Consider the following 14,581-nt stretch of genomic DNA (forward strand, 5'->3'; position numbering starts at 1 on the left):
CCAAAACCCCTCGCTGTAAAGACCCTGGTGGGGCAGTGCAAGAGCTGGGAATGAGAATTTAAATGGAAATAAAACAAAACTCCTAAAGCATCTCCTGGGGATGAAGGAAGCAGAACCACTACCCTGTCCATATCTTTAGACGCTCCGAGGCCCTTTTCGCCTACGGAAATCCTGCGAGTTCAATGCGAAGGATTGCGTGACTCGACTTGTATAAACCTATTGGTTCGTGCCGCTGGGAGATGCCTTTCTCGCGGGGAATCCTGGGAGATGGAGTCTTTACTCTGGGGGAGAGAGAGAGAGAGAGCGCGCGAGGCGAAGGCTTTCAGGTCCTCGTCGGCTCCCGTCTCCCCGCCGACGATCACGTGACCAAACAGAGCGCGGCGACTTCCGATAGCGGAGAACAACGGAGCCGCGGTGAGAGATTGCCCGGGACCCGGGAGCCACTGCCTCGGCCTCCTCCATCCCCGAGACCTTTATTCCTTTTGATTTTAGATTCAGCGCTCGCCCTTTTTTTATTGGTAGTTAGAGGCGAGTCCCGTTCAGGCAGTGAAGGCATTTCCCCGTCCCAAAGGGGCACTGTCAGTTTTTTTTTTTCCCCCATAGACCTACAATGGGAGAAAACCTCTCGTAAACAGGCCCCTAAATGTGTAGCTGAGGGAAACGGGGGAGGAAGTGACTTGCCCCAGGGCGGGAGGGAGCATCGGTGGGATTTGGACCCTTTGCTTTTCTGTCTTTCACTGCTGCTCTAACCACTGGGCTCGTTCTCCACCTGAGCCCATGAGACACCTCCCCCCCCCCCCAACCTCAAGGCCAATACCTGTGAGACATTCCCCCCAAAATCAGCACAACTTCCCAACATGGAGGCAGCCTTAGCCTGGCAGCCCTGAGATAAATTCCTCCCCTAAACCGCAAGCCTTGTATCCCTGAGGCGCTTTGCTCCTCAGCCCTCACGACATTTCTTCTCCCCCCCACCCCCTAACCTTGAGACCAGTCTGCTTAAGATACTCCCTCCCCCTTCTCTCTAGAACGGTATCTGCAAGATGCTCCCTCGTCTCAAACCTAAGGCACTCCTTCCCAACCTTGAGGACTGGCACATTTAACACACCCCCACCCCAGCCCACCTCGAGATTGTACCTCAGAACATCTCCTTTCCGCCTCTGCCCTCAACTGTCATACCAGTATCCCAGAGACATCCCCTGCCCCAAACTCTGACTTCCTTCCCATGAGACTGACATGCCTGAAATACAACCCTGCCTGAGACACACCCTCCCCCCAACCTCAAGATCAGCATCCCCTTCCTCCAGTATTGAGACTGGCACTCCTGACACACACCCACACCCAACTCGGAGACTGGCACCCCGAGACACTTTCTCTTCCCTGCCAATCCTGAGATCAGCATCTGTGAGACACTTCTCCAACCCAGTCTTGAGACTGGCACTTCCAAGACATGCTGCCCCCCCCCCCCCCCCAACTCCCAACAGTGGTACCCCTGAAATACTCCCCACCTAACCCAGAGGTGCCATTCTACTATCCCCTGTTCCTACTCCCAACTCCGAGAGACTTCTCCCAAATCCGAGATCTTCCTTTCCCTTTTCCCAACCCCAAGACTGGCACTCCTGAGACACTTCATTTCCCCTCAGCCATAAGACCAACATCCCTGTCTCCCCCAAACCTTGAGACTGGCACTTCTGTGACACTCCTTCCTTTAGTCCAGAGACCACCCTGAAAACACTCCTCTCCAACCTGGAGACATCTCTACCTCAAGACACCTCCTTACTATGAACTCACCCTTATCCTAAAGCCACTGGAAGATACTTCTCTCTCCTGTTCCTGAAAGATCCCTCCACATCCCAAGATACTTCCTTACACCTGAGATACCTCCCCACTCTAGCACCTTTCCTGTCAAACACCCCCAATATATCCCAACTCATCTGCCCCATGCACCCTTACAATCTATCCCAGTTCCTCTTCCCTCATTTATTTACCCAATTTATCCTGTCCCATTCATATAAATCTCTCATTCCATACCAAGTCCTCTCCTCCATGTAGCCTATGATTTACACCAAGCTCCCTCTCCCCCTAACATCCCACGATCTATACATCCCCTGGCAATGCTGTCTAGTTTTAAATCTGTATTTTGCCTTTTGCTGTTCGGACAGGCTGCGGAGGGAGACATGGCAGAGTGCACGGCGCTGGAGAGCCTCATCGAAATGGGCTTCCCCCAGAACCGCGTGTAAGTACTTCATTCCTTCTTAGTTGATTCCAGTCCTTGCTTCTTGCCAACGCTGGCTGTCTGGCTGGAATTGGCGTTCTCTTAATCTCAGGCCAGAGCGGTGTTTCTTAACCTTTTCAAGCCCAAGGCACAGCTATAATTAACAAAAAATGTGCAGCACAGCAACCTCCATGGAGCAGGCAGTGTGGACATGGAAAGGATTCATATGGTCAAACGAAGAGCTAAAGACGCACTAAAAGCTTCCAAATTTAAAACCAAAGGCAGTGAGGCGGTGGAGGTGTATAAGAACCTGCCAGGGTGAACCAGGTCCCTCTATATACAAGTGAAGGAGAAGGGAAAAGCTGGAGTGCTGTGGGCAGCCAGTCAGTATGTTACCATGGTTGCTACCTGTGACTGCCATAGCTCCTCCACTTCTGTTGCTTGCAACACACAGCGGGTGACATCCATGCCCGCTTCACGCTGTTATTACCTTAAACTTCGATCTAAACTGTACCAGCAACCAATGTAGCTCCCTCAATGCATCTTTTCTGCAGTTGATGTAATGTTGCAGCTGCTTTGGTGATGTCCTGATCTCATCTCTTTTACCTCTGGCTACAGGGAGAAAGCTTTAGCCCTCACAGGACACCAAGGCATTGAGCGAGCCATGGACTGGTGCGTAGAAACTTCTTACATCAGGGCCCTGTGTAAAAACAATAGCCATGCAGGGTGCTGCCTTGGTGTGCCCTTCTGTTGTTATTCTCAGCTAATGCCTGTGGGTGTTGCTATCTTTCTGCATGTATGTTTATATGGTGCTGTAGGGCTGTGTGTTTCAATGTCTGCATATGTTTTGTATATGTGTGAGGCTGAGTGTATCCTTGTCTGTCTGTATTTATGTGTGGTAGTAAAGGGTGGTATATGTGGTGTATGATGGTATAGGGCTGCGTGTGTGATGATAGAGGGTTGTTTGTGTGTGTGTGATGTTATAGGGCTTTGTCTATGGTGGTATAGGGCTTTGTGGTTATGTGTGATGGTGGTCCTATAGGGTGCTGTGTGTGATAGAGGTCTATAAAATAATGAGTGGAATTGAACGAGTAGTGTTAATCAGTTGTTTACTCTTTCAAGAATTACAAAGACCAGGGGACACACAATGAAGTTACTGGGTAATACATTTAAAACTAATAAAATAACATAAAATATTTTTTTTACTCGACACATAATTAAGTTCTGGAATTCATTGCCAGAGGATGTGGTGAAAGCTAATAGTGTAGCTGCTTTTGAAAAGGTTTGGACAAGTTCCTGGAGGAAAAGTCTATTAAACCTTATTAAGGTAGAGTTGCAGAAATCCCCTGCTTATTCTTGGGATAAGCAGCTTGGAATCAGTCTGCCCCTTGGGATCCTGCCCAGGTACTTGTGACCTGGATTGGGCACTGTTAGAAACAGGACGCTGGGCTTGATGGACCTTTGGTCTGACCCAGTATGGCAAGTCTTATGTTCTTGTGTGTGGTGGTATAGGGCTGTGTGTATGTGGTAGTATAGGGTTGTGTGTGTGTGTATATGGAAGACTTCCATTGGAAGTACAGGGCTGAGTCTGTGTATGGTAGTGTAGGGGCTATTTGTGATGGTGATATAGGGCTATATGTGTGTGTGTGTGTGATGGTGATATAGGGCTATATGTGTGTGTGTGATGGTGATATAGGGCTATGTGTGTGTGTGGTGGTGATATAGGGCTATGTGTGTGTGTGGTGGTGATACAGGGCTGTGTGTGTGTGTGGTGGTGATACAGGGCTGTGTGTGTAATGGTGATACAGGGCTGTGTGTGTAATGGTGATACAGGGCTATGTGTGTAATTGTGATACAGGGCTGTGTGTGTGTAATGGTGAAACTGGGCTGGGTGTGTGTGTAATTGTGATACAGGGCTGTGTGTGTGTGTGGTGGTGATACAGGGCTGTGTGTGTAATGGTGATACAGGGCTGTGTGTGTGTGGTGATACAGGGCTGTGTGTGTGGTGGTGATACAGGGCTGTGTGTGTAATGGTGATACAGGGCTGTGTGTGTAATGGTGATACAGGGCTATGTGTGTGTGTGTGGTGATACAGGGGTGTGTGTGTAATTGTGATACAGGGCTGTGTGTGTGTGTGTAATGGTGAAACAGGGCTATGTGTGTAATTGTGATACAGGGCTGTGTGTGTGTGTGTGTGTGGTGGTGATACAGGGCTGTGTGTGTAATGGTGATACAGGGCTGTGTGTGTGTGGTGGTGATACAGGGCTGTGTGTGGGTGGTGGTGATGGTAAAGGGCTGTGTGTGTGGGTGGTGGTGATGGTAAAGGGCTGTGTGTATGTGTGTCTGGTGATAAAGGGCTGTGGTGGTGGTTTAGGGCTCTGTGTGTGTGTGCGGTGGTATAGGACAGTGTATGTGTGGAGTGGTGGTATAGGGCTGTGTTTGGTGATTATAGGACTTTATTTATTTATTTATTTATTTATTTATTTATTTAAAAGTGTATATATACTGCTTTTACAAATACAATTTAATCAAAACGATTTACAATATAAAACATACATAATAAATAACATTTTATAACCATAAAATTAAAAGATCAATAGAAAAAAAATTTAAAAAACTGAATAAAAAATAATAAATAGAAAACAATCATACAAATTAACTAAATTAAACTAGAATTAAATCAAGTGCCTTAATACTGCAGGGAGATAATTTGATTTGGGGTGGGAGAAAGGAAAGGGAGAGAGGGTAGGGAAAAAGGAACCTTGTGAAAACATATGGTACATGAATAGTTACGTATGTTCTATTGCTGGGATTTTGAATGCTAGTTGGAAAAGATAGGTTTTTAAAGGTTTTTTAAATTGTTGTAAATTCAGTATATGACTGAGAAAGTTGGGTAGAGAATTCCAGAGTAATGGACTGGCAACAGAAAATGCTCTTTTACGTGTGATGTCTAGTCTAGCTAGACGAATTGAGGGAATATCTAAAAGGTTTTTTGATAGAGATCTTAAATGTCTTGTTGGTTTGTAAATTCGTAGGGTGGAACATAACCAGGTTGAGGAGGGGTTGTACATAAATGAATGAATTATGGTCAAAATTTTATAATGAATTCTAAATTTGATTGGAAGCCAGTGAAATGAGTAGAGAATTGGAGTAATATGGTTTCTGTATGTGTGTGCTAGTGGTATAGTGCTGTGTGTGTGTGTTTAGAACATAAGAATTTGTCGGACTGGGTCAGACCAAAGGTCCATCAAGCCCAGCATCCTGTTTCCAACAGAGGCCAATCCAGGTTACAAGTACCAGGCAAGTACCCAAACATTAAATAGATCCCAAGCTACTGATGTTGGTAATAAGTAGTGACTATTCCCTAAGTCAGCATGATTAATAGCAGTTTATAGACATCTCCATCAGGATGTTATCCAAACCTTTTTTAAACCCAACTACACTGATTGTCTTAACCATATCCTTTGACAATGAATTCCAGAGCTTAATTGTGCACTGAGTGAGAGAGAATGTTTGTTTTAAATGTGCTACTTGCTAATTTCATGGAGTGCCCCTCTAGTCTTTATATTATCTGAAAGAGTAAATAACTGTTCCTGTTCATACCCCAGATAAATCCAGTTGCCTAGGTTTTACCTCCCTACCAGCAGATGGAGACAGAGAAGGAAAAGCTTTACTGACACTGCTATTTAACTTAGTGTGTCACCTGCGATCCCTCAGTATTTCTCTGTCTCCGGGAGATGGTAGAGGTGTAAATCCTGCAGTCTGGAGTTTAAAAAAAAAATTATTACGAGAGTGTTAGGAGCAGTCTTCCCAAGGGGTTGTCCGGTGCTTGGCAGGACCATCCTTCCCGGTAGAGGCAGACGAGCAGGGAGGTTGGTGACCCTTTTCTGAAGCTCACATCGATGTTCGTAAACGGACTTAGACAGCTGGTGGTCCAGTTCCTCAGTGTCCCAGACAGCCCTTCCTCCCCAGTGACTCTGCAGCATCAGGAAAGCATTTCTTTGTTTTTATTGATAAAGTTAAAAAAAAAACAAAACGTGGTTGCGAGGGCTGATGTTAGATGTTTTTCAAAAGGGCAGCACCGTTCTCTGCGGGTGATCCCATCAGCTGATAGTTTTCCTGTTGGTGAGGAGGCTAATAGAGTTTGGACGAAAATAATGGTGCCAGCTAAGCATTGCGGGAAGACCTGTGCCGCTTGTTTGGGGAGCCACGGGTGCAACTGACCTCGGCGGGACTTATGTGTTCTCTGCGGTCTCCAGGAGAGAGGGCAGCTCAAGCGGATCTGTTTCAGCGCTGTCGGGGAAAAGGAAGACGTGACCATCGGGGGGGGGGGTGGGGGGAGCACTGTAGCTGTGCCAGCAAGCGCAGGAATGGCGGCCATCTTGGTTTCTGGAGTGTCTGCACGAGCGGCTTCAGGAGATGAAAAGGATGGTCCCAATCTACCCTTTGTTGTTTCAAGCACAGCAGAGGCATAGGGGGGACTTGCAGGGTGCTGAGGACATTGAAGAAAATAATTCAGAATAGCCGCGGGCATTTTCCTTGGAATTTCTCACCAGGAAGGCAGTGGGGGAGCAGGGGGAAGCGTTCTTGAACCTCAGAGGGCCCACGGCCAACAAAAAGACCAAAGTTGGACACGCGAAAGAGTTCAAGTATCCTGCGAATGCTTGGCTTGGCCGGCCCAGCAAAGCAGATCCAGGGAGGATTCGGAGGGCTCTGAAGGGGCCGATGCCCCGGCAGCAGGGGCTGTGGATGGTGACTTGCCACCTGATCTTTTGACTCTTGAGGAAGTGCCTGTGGCCGAGGGTGATGACCCTACAGTGGTCAGACTGTTGAGGAAGGAGGATATCATGGCTCGGGTCCTGGCTGGATGCATGGGACACCACCCTAGAAGTGGTGCAGGATTGCAGGGCAAGGCTTGGGCCAGGGTTCCCCCCTAGCCAGCCCCTTTCCCACAAGTTGGGCCTTTGGGTTCTGGGGGCCAGTAGGGCTTGGCTGCGGCAGCAATACATCATGGTGAGTGTTTATAGGCTGGGCAGGCTGGGGCAAGTATGGACTGGAACTGGAACAGAGTGCAGGTAAGGATGGGAACTGGATTGGAACAGAGTACAGATAAGGATTTGGAGTAGAACTGAGTGAGGTAGGGAGGTATATATAGGCTGGGACAAGACTGGTCAGGACATGACTGAATAAAGACAAGACAATACAACAGAACAAAGACTAAAGATGCCCAAAGGCAGCAAGACTGACAGGCCAGAGGTTGCTAGATTCAGAGAGACCCTGAAGAGCAAGACCAGGAAAGGCCTAGATAGGCCACAAAACAAGGTAAGAAGCAAGAAGGCCTGTAAGCCGCAAGATGAGGCAAGAACAAGAAGGCCCGTAGGCCGCAAGGCTAAGAGAGGAAGGCCCGTAGGCCCAAGGCAAGGCTAGGAGCAGGAAGGCCCAAGGCAAGGCTAGGAGCAGGAAGGCCCATAGGCCGCAAGGCAAGGAGCAAAAAGGCCCGTAGGCCACAAGGCATAAGACAGAAAAGCAGCAGCCAGGTCAGAGACAAGGGAGACTCCACGGGAAGACACCAGTATACTGGTGATGCAAGGTTTTCATGGATAAGCAGGACCTCAGTCACAGACAGGATACATCATCCGATGGTGTCAAGTCAGGCCTGATGTAGCTGAAACTTCTGGAATCTTTCCACCCATACACAGTTGGTAGGTGCCAGAGCCTCAGTCAGTCTCATTCTGTCCACTGCCATGAACAGTTGGGTCTGATCTGCTCCCATTCATTATGTCCGGGGCAAGCTTCTGCAAAGGGGTATGCTCCTTCTGATTTTGTTCTAGATGCCTTAAAAAGATATTGTCGAGGGATCTCCACGATGTCTGTCTCCTCTACTTAGGACCTCATCATGACTCTTCAAACTGCAAAGCATGCAACTGCTTGTCTCCATGTGCATGTTGCTACAGGGACCTTAAGGTCAAATGCGAATTCTTGCGGGCAAAGTGCTCCAAGAGGAAGTCCCTTCCTCTCCGACACAAGTCTCATCTCTCCAGCAGCAGAGACTTCTTCAGTGACTCCAGAAGGCCCCCCTCCGCTCTCTGATGGTGGACCTAATCTGTAGCGCTCTCCAAGGTGCATCATTCACCGATGGCTCATAACTACACCATGGAGGGTGATCATGGGTCCTGTTTAGCTTCAGCTCTGAGGGCTTCAACATTGCATCTTCTTCAGGTCACAGGGGCTCCAACTCTTCCAGGCATGTGCATTCACATGCTGAATCGATGCCTAAAAATATACCAAAGGTACTGTAACCTCCCAAAGTGCATAAAAGCCTCGAGCCCTCAAAATGTAAGGAGGCTGCGCCAAAAGAAGCCGTGCCATTGAAGGTGCCAAGATGCCGCACCATCTCCGGCGTCGAAGAACACCACGCCAAAGCCTGTCGCACTATCAACAGGGCCAACTCAATCTGCTCTGTCAAAAGCCCAAAAGGCTACTGCACCGACACATGCTGGGCTGAAATCACATAAAGCTGCCGCATAAGGTCCGGCTCCGGACTTTCAAGATAAGTATCTGTTGCATCAACTGCTGGCTGCTTTCCTGCACCTCCTCCAGGTTTTCAGCCAATGTTGTCAGTTCAGCCGGTACTTGAATCTGCTCGGGGCTGGTTTACTCCCATCAGGTCATTTATCTGAATTGTCGTACCCTTCCTCAAATCATAGCCCACATAGGGATCATTTACCACCAGACTTGCCCAACCCTACCACACGGGATCGTTGGCAAACTATCTTTCAGCATTTTTTCGTGGATGTCCTGAAGCAGCCTTCGCCTTCACATTCTACATCTCGTACAGCTCCAGTTCACTTTGTACTAGAGCCGACTCCCTCTCCTCCACCTCCATTGAGGTCTCCTCAGTTATCTGGGTCAGACAGGCCACCTACATTGTCCAGTCCGCCAGCTCCTTCATTGTCTACACCACAATCCAGGTCTTTGGATTTGTTTGATTCTCTTTTTTCTCCAGTGGGTTCCTTCTTTTCCAGACCTCTCGTCTCCAGCCTCTCCAGAAATCACTGGGGGCTTCACTCCTCTGGATAATTCCACCTACTCTCTATTTCTTGTCAACAGCTTCAGTCTTTTGGGGGATGAGGCACTGTCTAAAATGTATGAGGGTGTTTTCCAGTTCCTGCAACCACCTAAGAAAACGAGAGCTATTCCAGTCCATGATACATTACAAAATGCCCAGATGAAAATCTGGTCCATGCCCTTCGCCGGTCTTCCAGTATTAAAATCTGTGGATGCTAAATATAAGGTCCATCTTTCCCAGGACATTCTCTTTCTCAAATCCATCCAGATTCCATTATTGTTAAACTTCTCTCCTATGGGCGAAGCGCTCCAAGTCTCATGCCTCAGCCCTTCTGTGGAAAGACCCTCATTTCCTGAATACCATAGGAAGCGTTTTTTTCAATCAGCAGCTCTCATTGCCCGCATTGCATCCCATTTGGTGCAGATGGCACAATACTTGTATGGCTTGTTATGACAGCTTCAGGAAGTTACTTCCCAACCCCCTAGAGCCTGCGTCGGCTGAGGCTCAACAATTATTGGCAGATGCTAGAGACTGCACTAAATATCTTACAAGATCTTTTTATGACGTCTTTGATTCTGCATCCCATGCTTCTGCAACGGTTATCACTACGTAACAATTGGCTTGGCTTAAGGCTTCCAGTCTGAGGGTAGATATCCATGAGATATTGATGGACACGTCATGTTTAAGACAACACCCTGTTTGGGGATAATATAAAGGAGGTGGTCACTCACCTCATAAGAACATGCCATACTGGGTCAGACCAAGGGTCCATCAAGCCCAGCATCCTGTTTCCAACAGTGGCCAATCCAGGCCATAAGAACCTGGCAAGTACCCAAAAGTGTGTCCTCCACTTCAGAACTGCACTTACTACCTACTGTCATGTGGATTGAGATAAGTGCATTCATTAGTCATTTCATACTGAATAGTGTCTGCACTTACAATATAGCCCTATATGGTGCATATTAAGTGTTTTAAAGCAACCTATGATTAGACAAGCCTGGTGCTCTATGGGCTTCACAATATAAGCCAACAAGCATACTGTGGCAATATATGACGGTTGCAAAATACACTTGCACACAGCTGAATCTACTATTGTGTGTAGTGAATAAGTTAACATGAGATATTCTTATCTGACCAGTAGTCCAGGTGTGGTGATGGATCAGAAGGAAATGGCAGCTGTCCACTAAAATTTCTTTGTACCTGCCATTTTGTAGAAATAAATCTTTCCCACAGGGACAGGAATATGCCCATATTTTTCAGTTGTGGGCCTCCGTTATCTTCACCACATGTTTGATGAAGAGTCTACTATATGTTGCGATTTTGAATCTCTTCAAGCACAATTTGACTTGCCGAATGCACGGTTCTTGCTTTCTTGCAGGCCACACACTATGTGCAGTCTCTACCATGGTCTCAAGCTGAGCTGGCTAAGGAAGTCTCATTTGTCATGGAGGTGCAAGGTGTGAGCAAAGGACGAAATTCCATATCTTTATGGTATAATTTTTGCAAGCAGCAATTTACTACGTCTACAACGTTGGCCATGAGTAGTTATTGGGGTAAAGCTTTGGTACAAGAGGTTTCAGAATCTGTGATTAAGAGATGTTTATGACATTGCATGGCTATCAATGTGAGCTTGCGGGAAATGAAGTATAAAATCCTATATCATGCCTACATAGATGGCGTTCTTAGGTTTAATATGAAACTTACTCGTAATGTGGATCATGGCACTTTAATTCATACATTTCTAACATAATCTAAGCTAATCTCTTTTTGGGATGGCATATTGCTTTTTGTGGGCAAATGTGTTGGGGGTACGATTGTCAAGTTGGGAACCATACTCATCTTAGGAGTTGTGGCAGAGATTTTTGACCTAAAGAAAGGAATGGTTTTGTTTCATTATTTGGCATTGAAATAGACATGTAAATATATAATATATATGGGGATTGCTGCATCACCCCCAACTGTAACATTGTAGCAAATGAAAATAATTGGGTTGATGCTGCTAGAGAGAATTGATATTCTATACCACAGACAGAAGGCTACAGAAGAGTGTATTTTGGCCCTGACAAATTTTCAGGGGTTGTTATCCTTAGAGGAAAAGCAGAATCTGTCCTCGTTGAATTTACGCCACTCAGTGGGGAGATTCATTTGCCACCCCCCTTCGTAAGTTTGGAAATGTTACTAGTACTAGTGGTAAAATATCGCCTAATTAAGATGGCATCAATGGTAGATGGGGTTACAGGAGGAAGGTGAATATTCTAAACAGGTGTTGGGTAAACACTGCTTCCACGTGTGACTGGTTTATGGAAGAGTTGCGTATGGTCAGGGTGGAATGAATGAGGGAGCAGTTAAGTGAAAAGGTGACTAGTATGAATGCAGGGTTGATTGTAGAAACTGTGTGTGTATTTTGGACAAACTGGGGGAGCAAGGGAAGCACATAGGAGCTAGAGATGTTTAGTTTAAGTTGATAAGTGTAAGAAAATGGAAAACGAAAAATCAACAGTGAGCATTAGTTTGCCACATCGCGTGTTTGCTGGGTCATAATATTCACCGTTTTATTGTTCTCTCTACTACTTTATATCTTTTTTTGTTCTGTGGCTTTACACATGTTTTATATTTAGAGTCTGTGGACCCTAGATGATTATATTGAGTGATACACATGTTTGTTTACAGATTTTGGATTGTAATTTGTATTTTCTATTGAATAAGAAGAATTCTAAAAAAAAAGGACTGGATGTATGTGGTGCTGATGGTATAGGGAGGTGTGTGTGTGTGTGTGCTGGTAGAAAAAGGCCATATGACTTATTTAGTCTGCCCATCTCCCCAACTAATTTAGCTTTACAATTCGCATCATTCCCTCTGAGATCCCCTGCATTTATCCCGTGCTTTCTTGAATTCAGTTGCCATTTTTCTCTCCACCACTTCCAGCGGTGGCCATTCTTTGCTTCTATTACTCTCTCTGTAAAGAAGTATTTCCTAAGATTATAGGATGTGGGCTTTGTGTGTGTGTGTGTGTGTGTGGTATAGGGTGGGATGTGTGTGTGTGATGGTATAGGGTGGGGTGTATGGGGGTGGTTGTGGGGCTCTGTATTTGTGTCGTTGTTTGTATGCATTTATGTTTGAGATTACAGGGCAGCTGTTTGCGTTGGGGTAGTGTTATAAGGCTACGTGTGAGGAGGAAAGGGGGTGTTAGGTTCCATGTATGTATTTGTAGAGGGGGTAGGGTTTGGTGATAAGCCAAATTGGATCTCTTTGTGCATTGTTAGAGTATTTGCTCTCCTTCAGGCTGATGGAACATGAAAACGATGCTGACATAGATGAGCCCTTTGTCCCACCTCAGGGGAATGTCCTGGGGATGCCTGAACCATCAGAGGCTGGAACCCCAGAATCTATGGAATCCGTCACAGGTGAGAGAAGCTTCCAGCACAGTTCTAGTGCCGCACCCCTAGAAAGAGGTATAAATTATTGAATGCCAGGAATGACACCAGTTGGAAAACCGTGGAGAGAAACGACATAAGGAAGCAACTGTTTAATTATGAATGTGCTGTAATTAACGCAAGTTTATAGCTCAAATTGTGCCCAAGGCATGTTACAACACAATATACAGTTACAGTAAAATGTAATCATCAAACATGCAATAAAACATAATTATCAATACAAAAAGTACAAGAACATCAATAAGACTTAAAAGAAAAAGCAACACAACATTTAAAGAATATACAACCAGTCAGAGTCCAAGTCCAGTCCTCAGCCTGCCTTTGCACTGGTTCTGAACTCCTTTCTCATCTCTACAAGATGGCACTGTTGCCCCAGATGTGTCTCCCTAGTCATGCCTGCTTCCGAAGGTCCCCCTTCCAGGCCTGGGCTGTTCTTTGACAACCTTTCCACCACTCTCTCGTCAAGTTAGGGCTGATATTGTCTCTCCCCCCCACCCCCCCAGGCACTTCCTCTCCCCCATACAAATACACACATATGTGTGTCAGCTGCACCTGAGGGTCTCTCCCCAAGGCCTGAGCTGCTGATGGCTCTTCGCATATTCTCAATGGGTGAGATCTGAGATAAGGAGAAAGGTGTTGGAGATGTAAAACAATGACTCTTGTGAGTCTCTTTGCAGAGCCTGTGTCTGAGGGGTCTGCTGATGGCGACAGGAAGCAACCCCTGACAGAAGCAGAGAGGCAAGAACAAACAAAAAGGTAATAGTGCTCTTTTGTGTTTGGTTGTTAAAGTTTAATTAGCTGACTTTCTGCTTTAAGTCCAAAGCAGTTTACAATAAGTAGTATGCATAATGGTGTAGATTTGTTCGCGTAACCCGGCGCGAACAAATCTACGCCCGATTTTATAACATGCGCGTGCTGCCCCACGCATGTTATAAAATCCAGGGTCGGCGTGCGCAAGGGGGTGCACAGTTGTGCAACTTGTGCACGCCGAGCCGTGCAGCCTGCCTCCATTCCCTCCGAGGCAGCTCCGAAATCGGTGCGGCCTCGGAGGGAACTTTCCTACCGCCTCCCCCCAGCCCTACCTAAATCCCCCCCGCCCCCCACCTTTATTTGAGAATTTAAGGCAGACGTAACTTGCGCGCGGTCCCGCTGTGCCGAGGGACCGCGACCACGCGCAAGTACAGGAAGGTACATTATTATGAATATAACTTTGGGGGGAAAATTGTATTCCTTGGTTAATATATATGGTCCAACTAGTAACCAAGAATCCTTTTTCAATCTTATCGGAGAAGAGATATTAAAGAACACAAATGGAACCTTGATTTTGGGAGGAGATTTTAATACAATTAATCCGGCACTAGATAACTCTACTCATCGTAGTAGTGAGCCCCACCAAGTCAGAGCCACTATAAACTCCTTAATGGAGCGGGGGAATCTAATTGATGTATGGCACTCCAGATACCCTAAATCAAGGAATTACACGGTTTTCTCCCAACCACACCAGATATATTCTCGCCTTGATTCATTTCTAGCAAATAAAAACATTATCAATAATATCATGCAAACAGATATTGAAACAAATACCTGGTCTGATCATGGTTGTCTTTCTCTCTCACTAACAATGATCATGGCCAGTGTACTCGCAAGTTAAACGATTTCTTGCTTGAAGATGCTGAATTTGTTACTAGAATCTTAGGGTTTATGGTCTAAATACCTGGATTTCAATGATTCTCCTGATATGCCAGAGGGCATTTTATTTCAAGGGCCGCTTATGTTAAAGCTAGCAAAAAGAAAGAGAACAACTTTTAAACATTCATTGGAAATTATACATAAGCACTCCCAATCTAAGCCAATATATCGACAAAT

The 14,581-nt window shown here is 46.2% G+C and overlaps 1 protein-coding gene across 1 annotated transcript in view; it reads left to right on the forward strand.

Moving 5' to 3' along the window:
* Positions 1-283: 283 nt before the first annotated feature.
* The window catches only part of UBXN1 (UBX domain protein 1), a 40,382-nt gene continuing 26,084 nt past the window's right edge, over positions 284-14,581 (forward strand). Inside the window, exons 1-5 of the mRNA XM_029614857.1 lie at positions 284-414; positions 2,160-2,233; positions 2,831-2,884; positions 12,564-12,685; positions 13,393-13,471. Coding sequence (XP_029470717.1) covers positions 2,175-2,233; positions 2,831-2,884; positions 12,564-12,685; positions 13,393-13,471 — 314 coding nt within the window. The 5' untranslated portion in view covers positions 284-414; positions 2,160-2,174. The remainder of the gene's footprint in view (positions 415-2,159; positions 2,234-2,830; positions 2,885-12,563; positions 12,686-13,392; positions 13,472-14,581) is intronic.

The sequence above is a fragment of the Rhinatrema bivittatum genome, chromosome 8, assembly GCF_901001135.1.
Source record: "Rhinatrema bivittatum chromosome 8, aRhiBiv1.1, whole genome shotgun sequence".
Classification (NCBI taxonomy): domain Eukaryota; kingdom Metazoa; phylum Chordata; class Amphibia; order Gymnophiona; family Rhinatrematidae; genus Rhinatrema; species Rhinatrema bivittatum.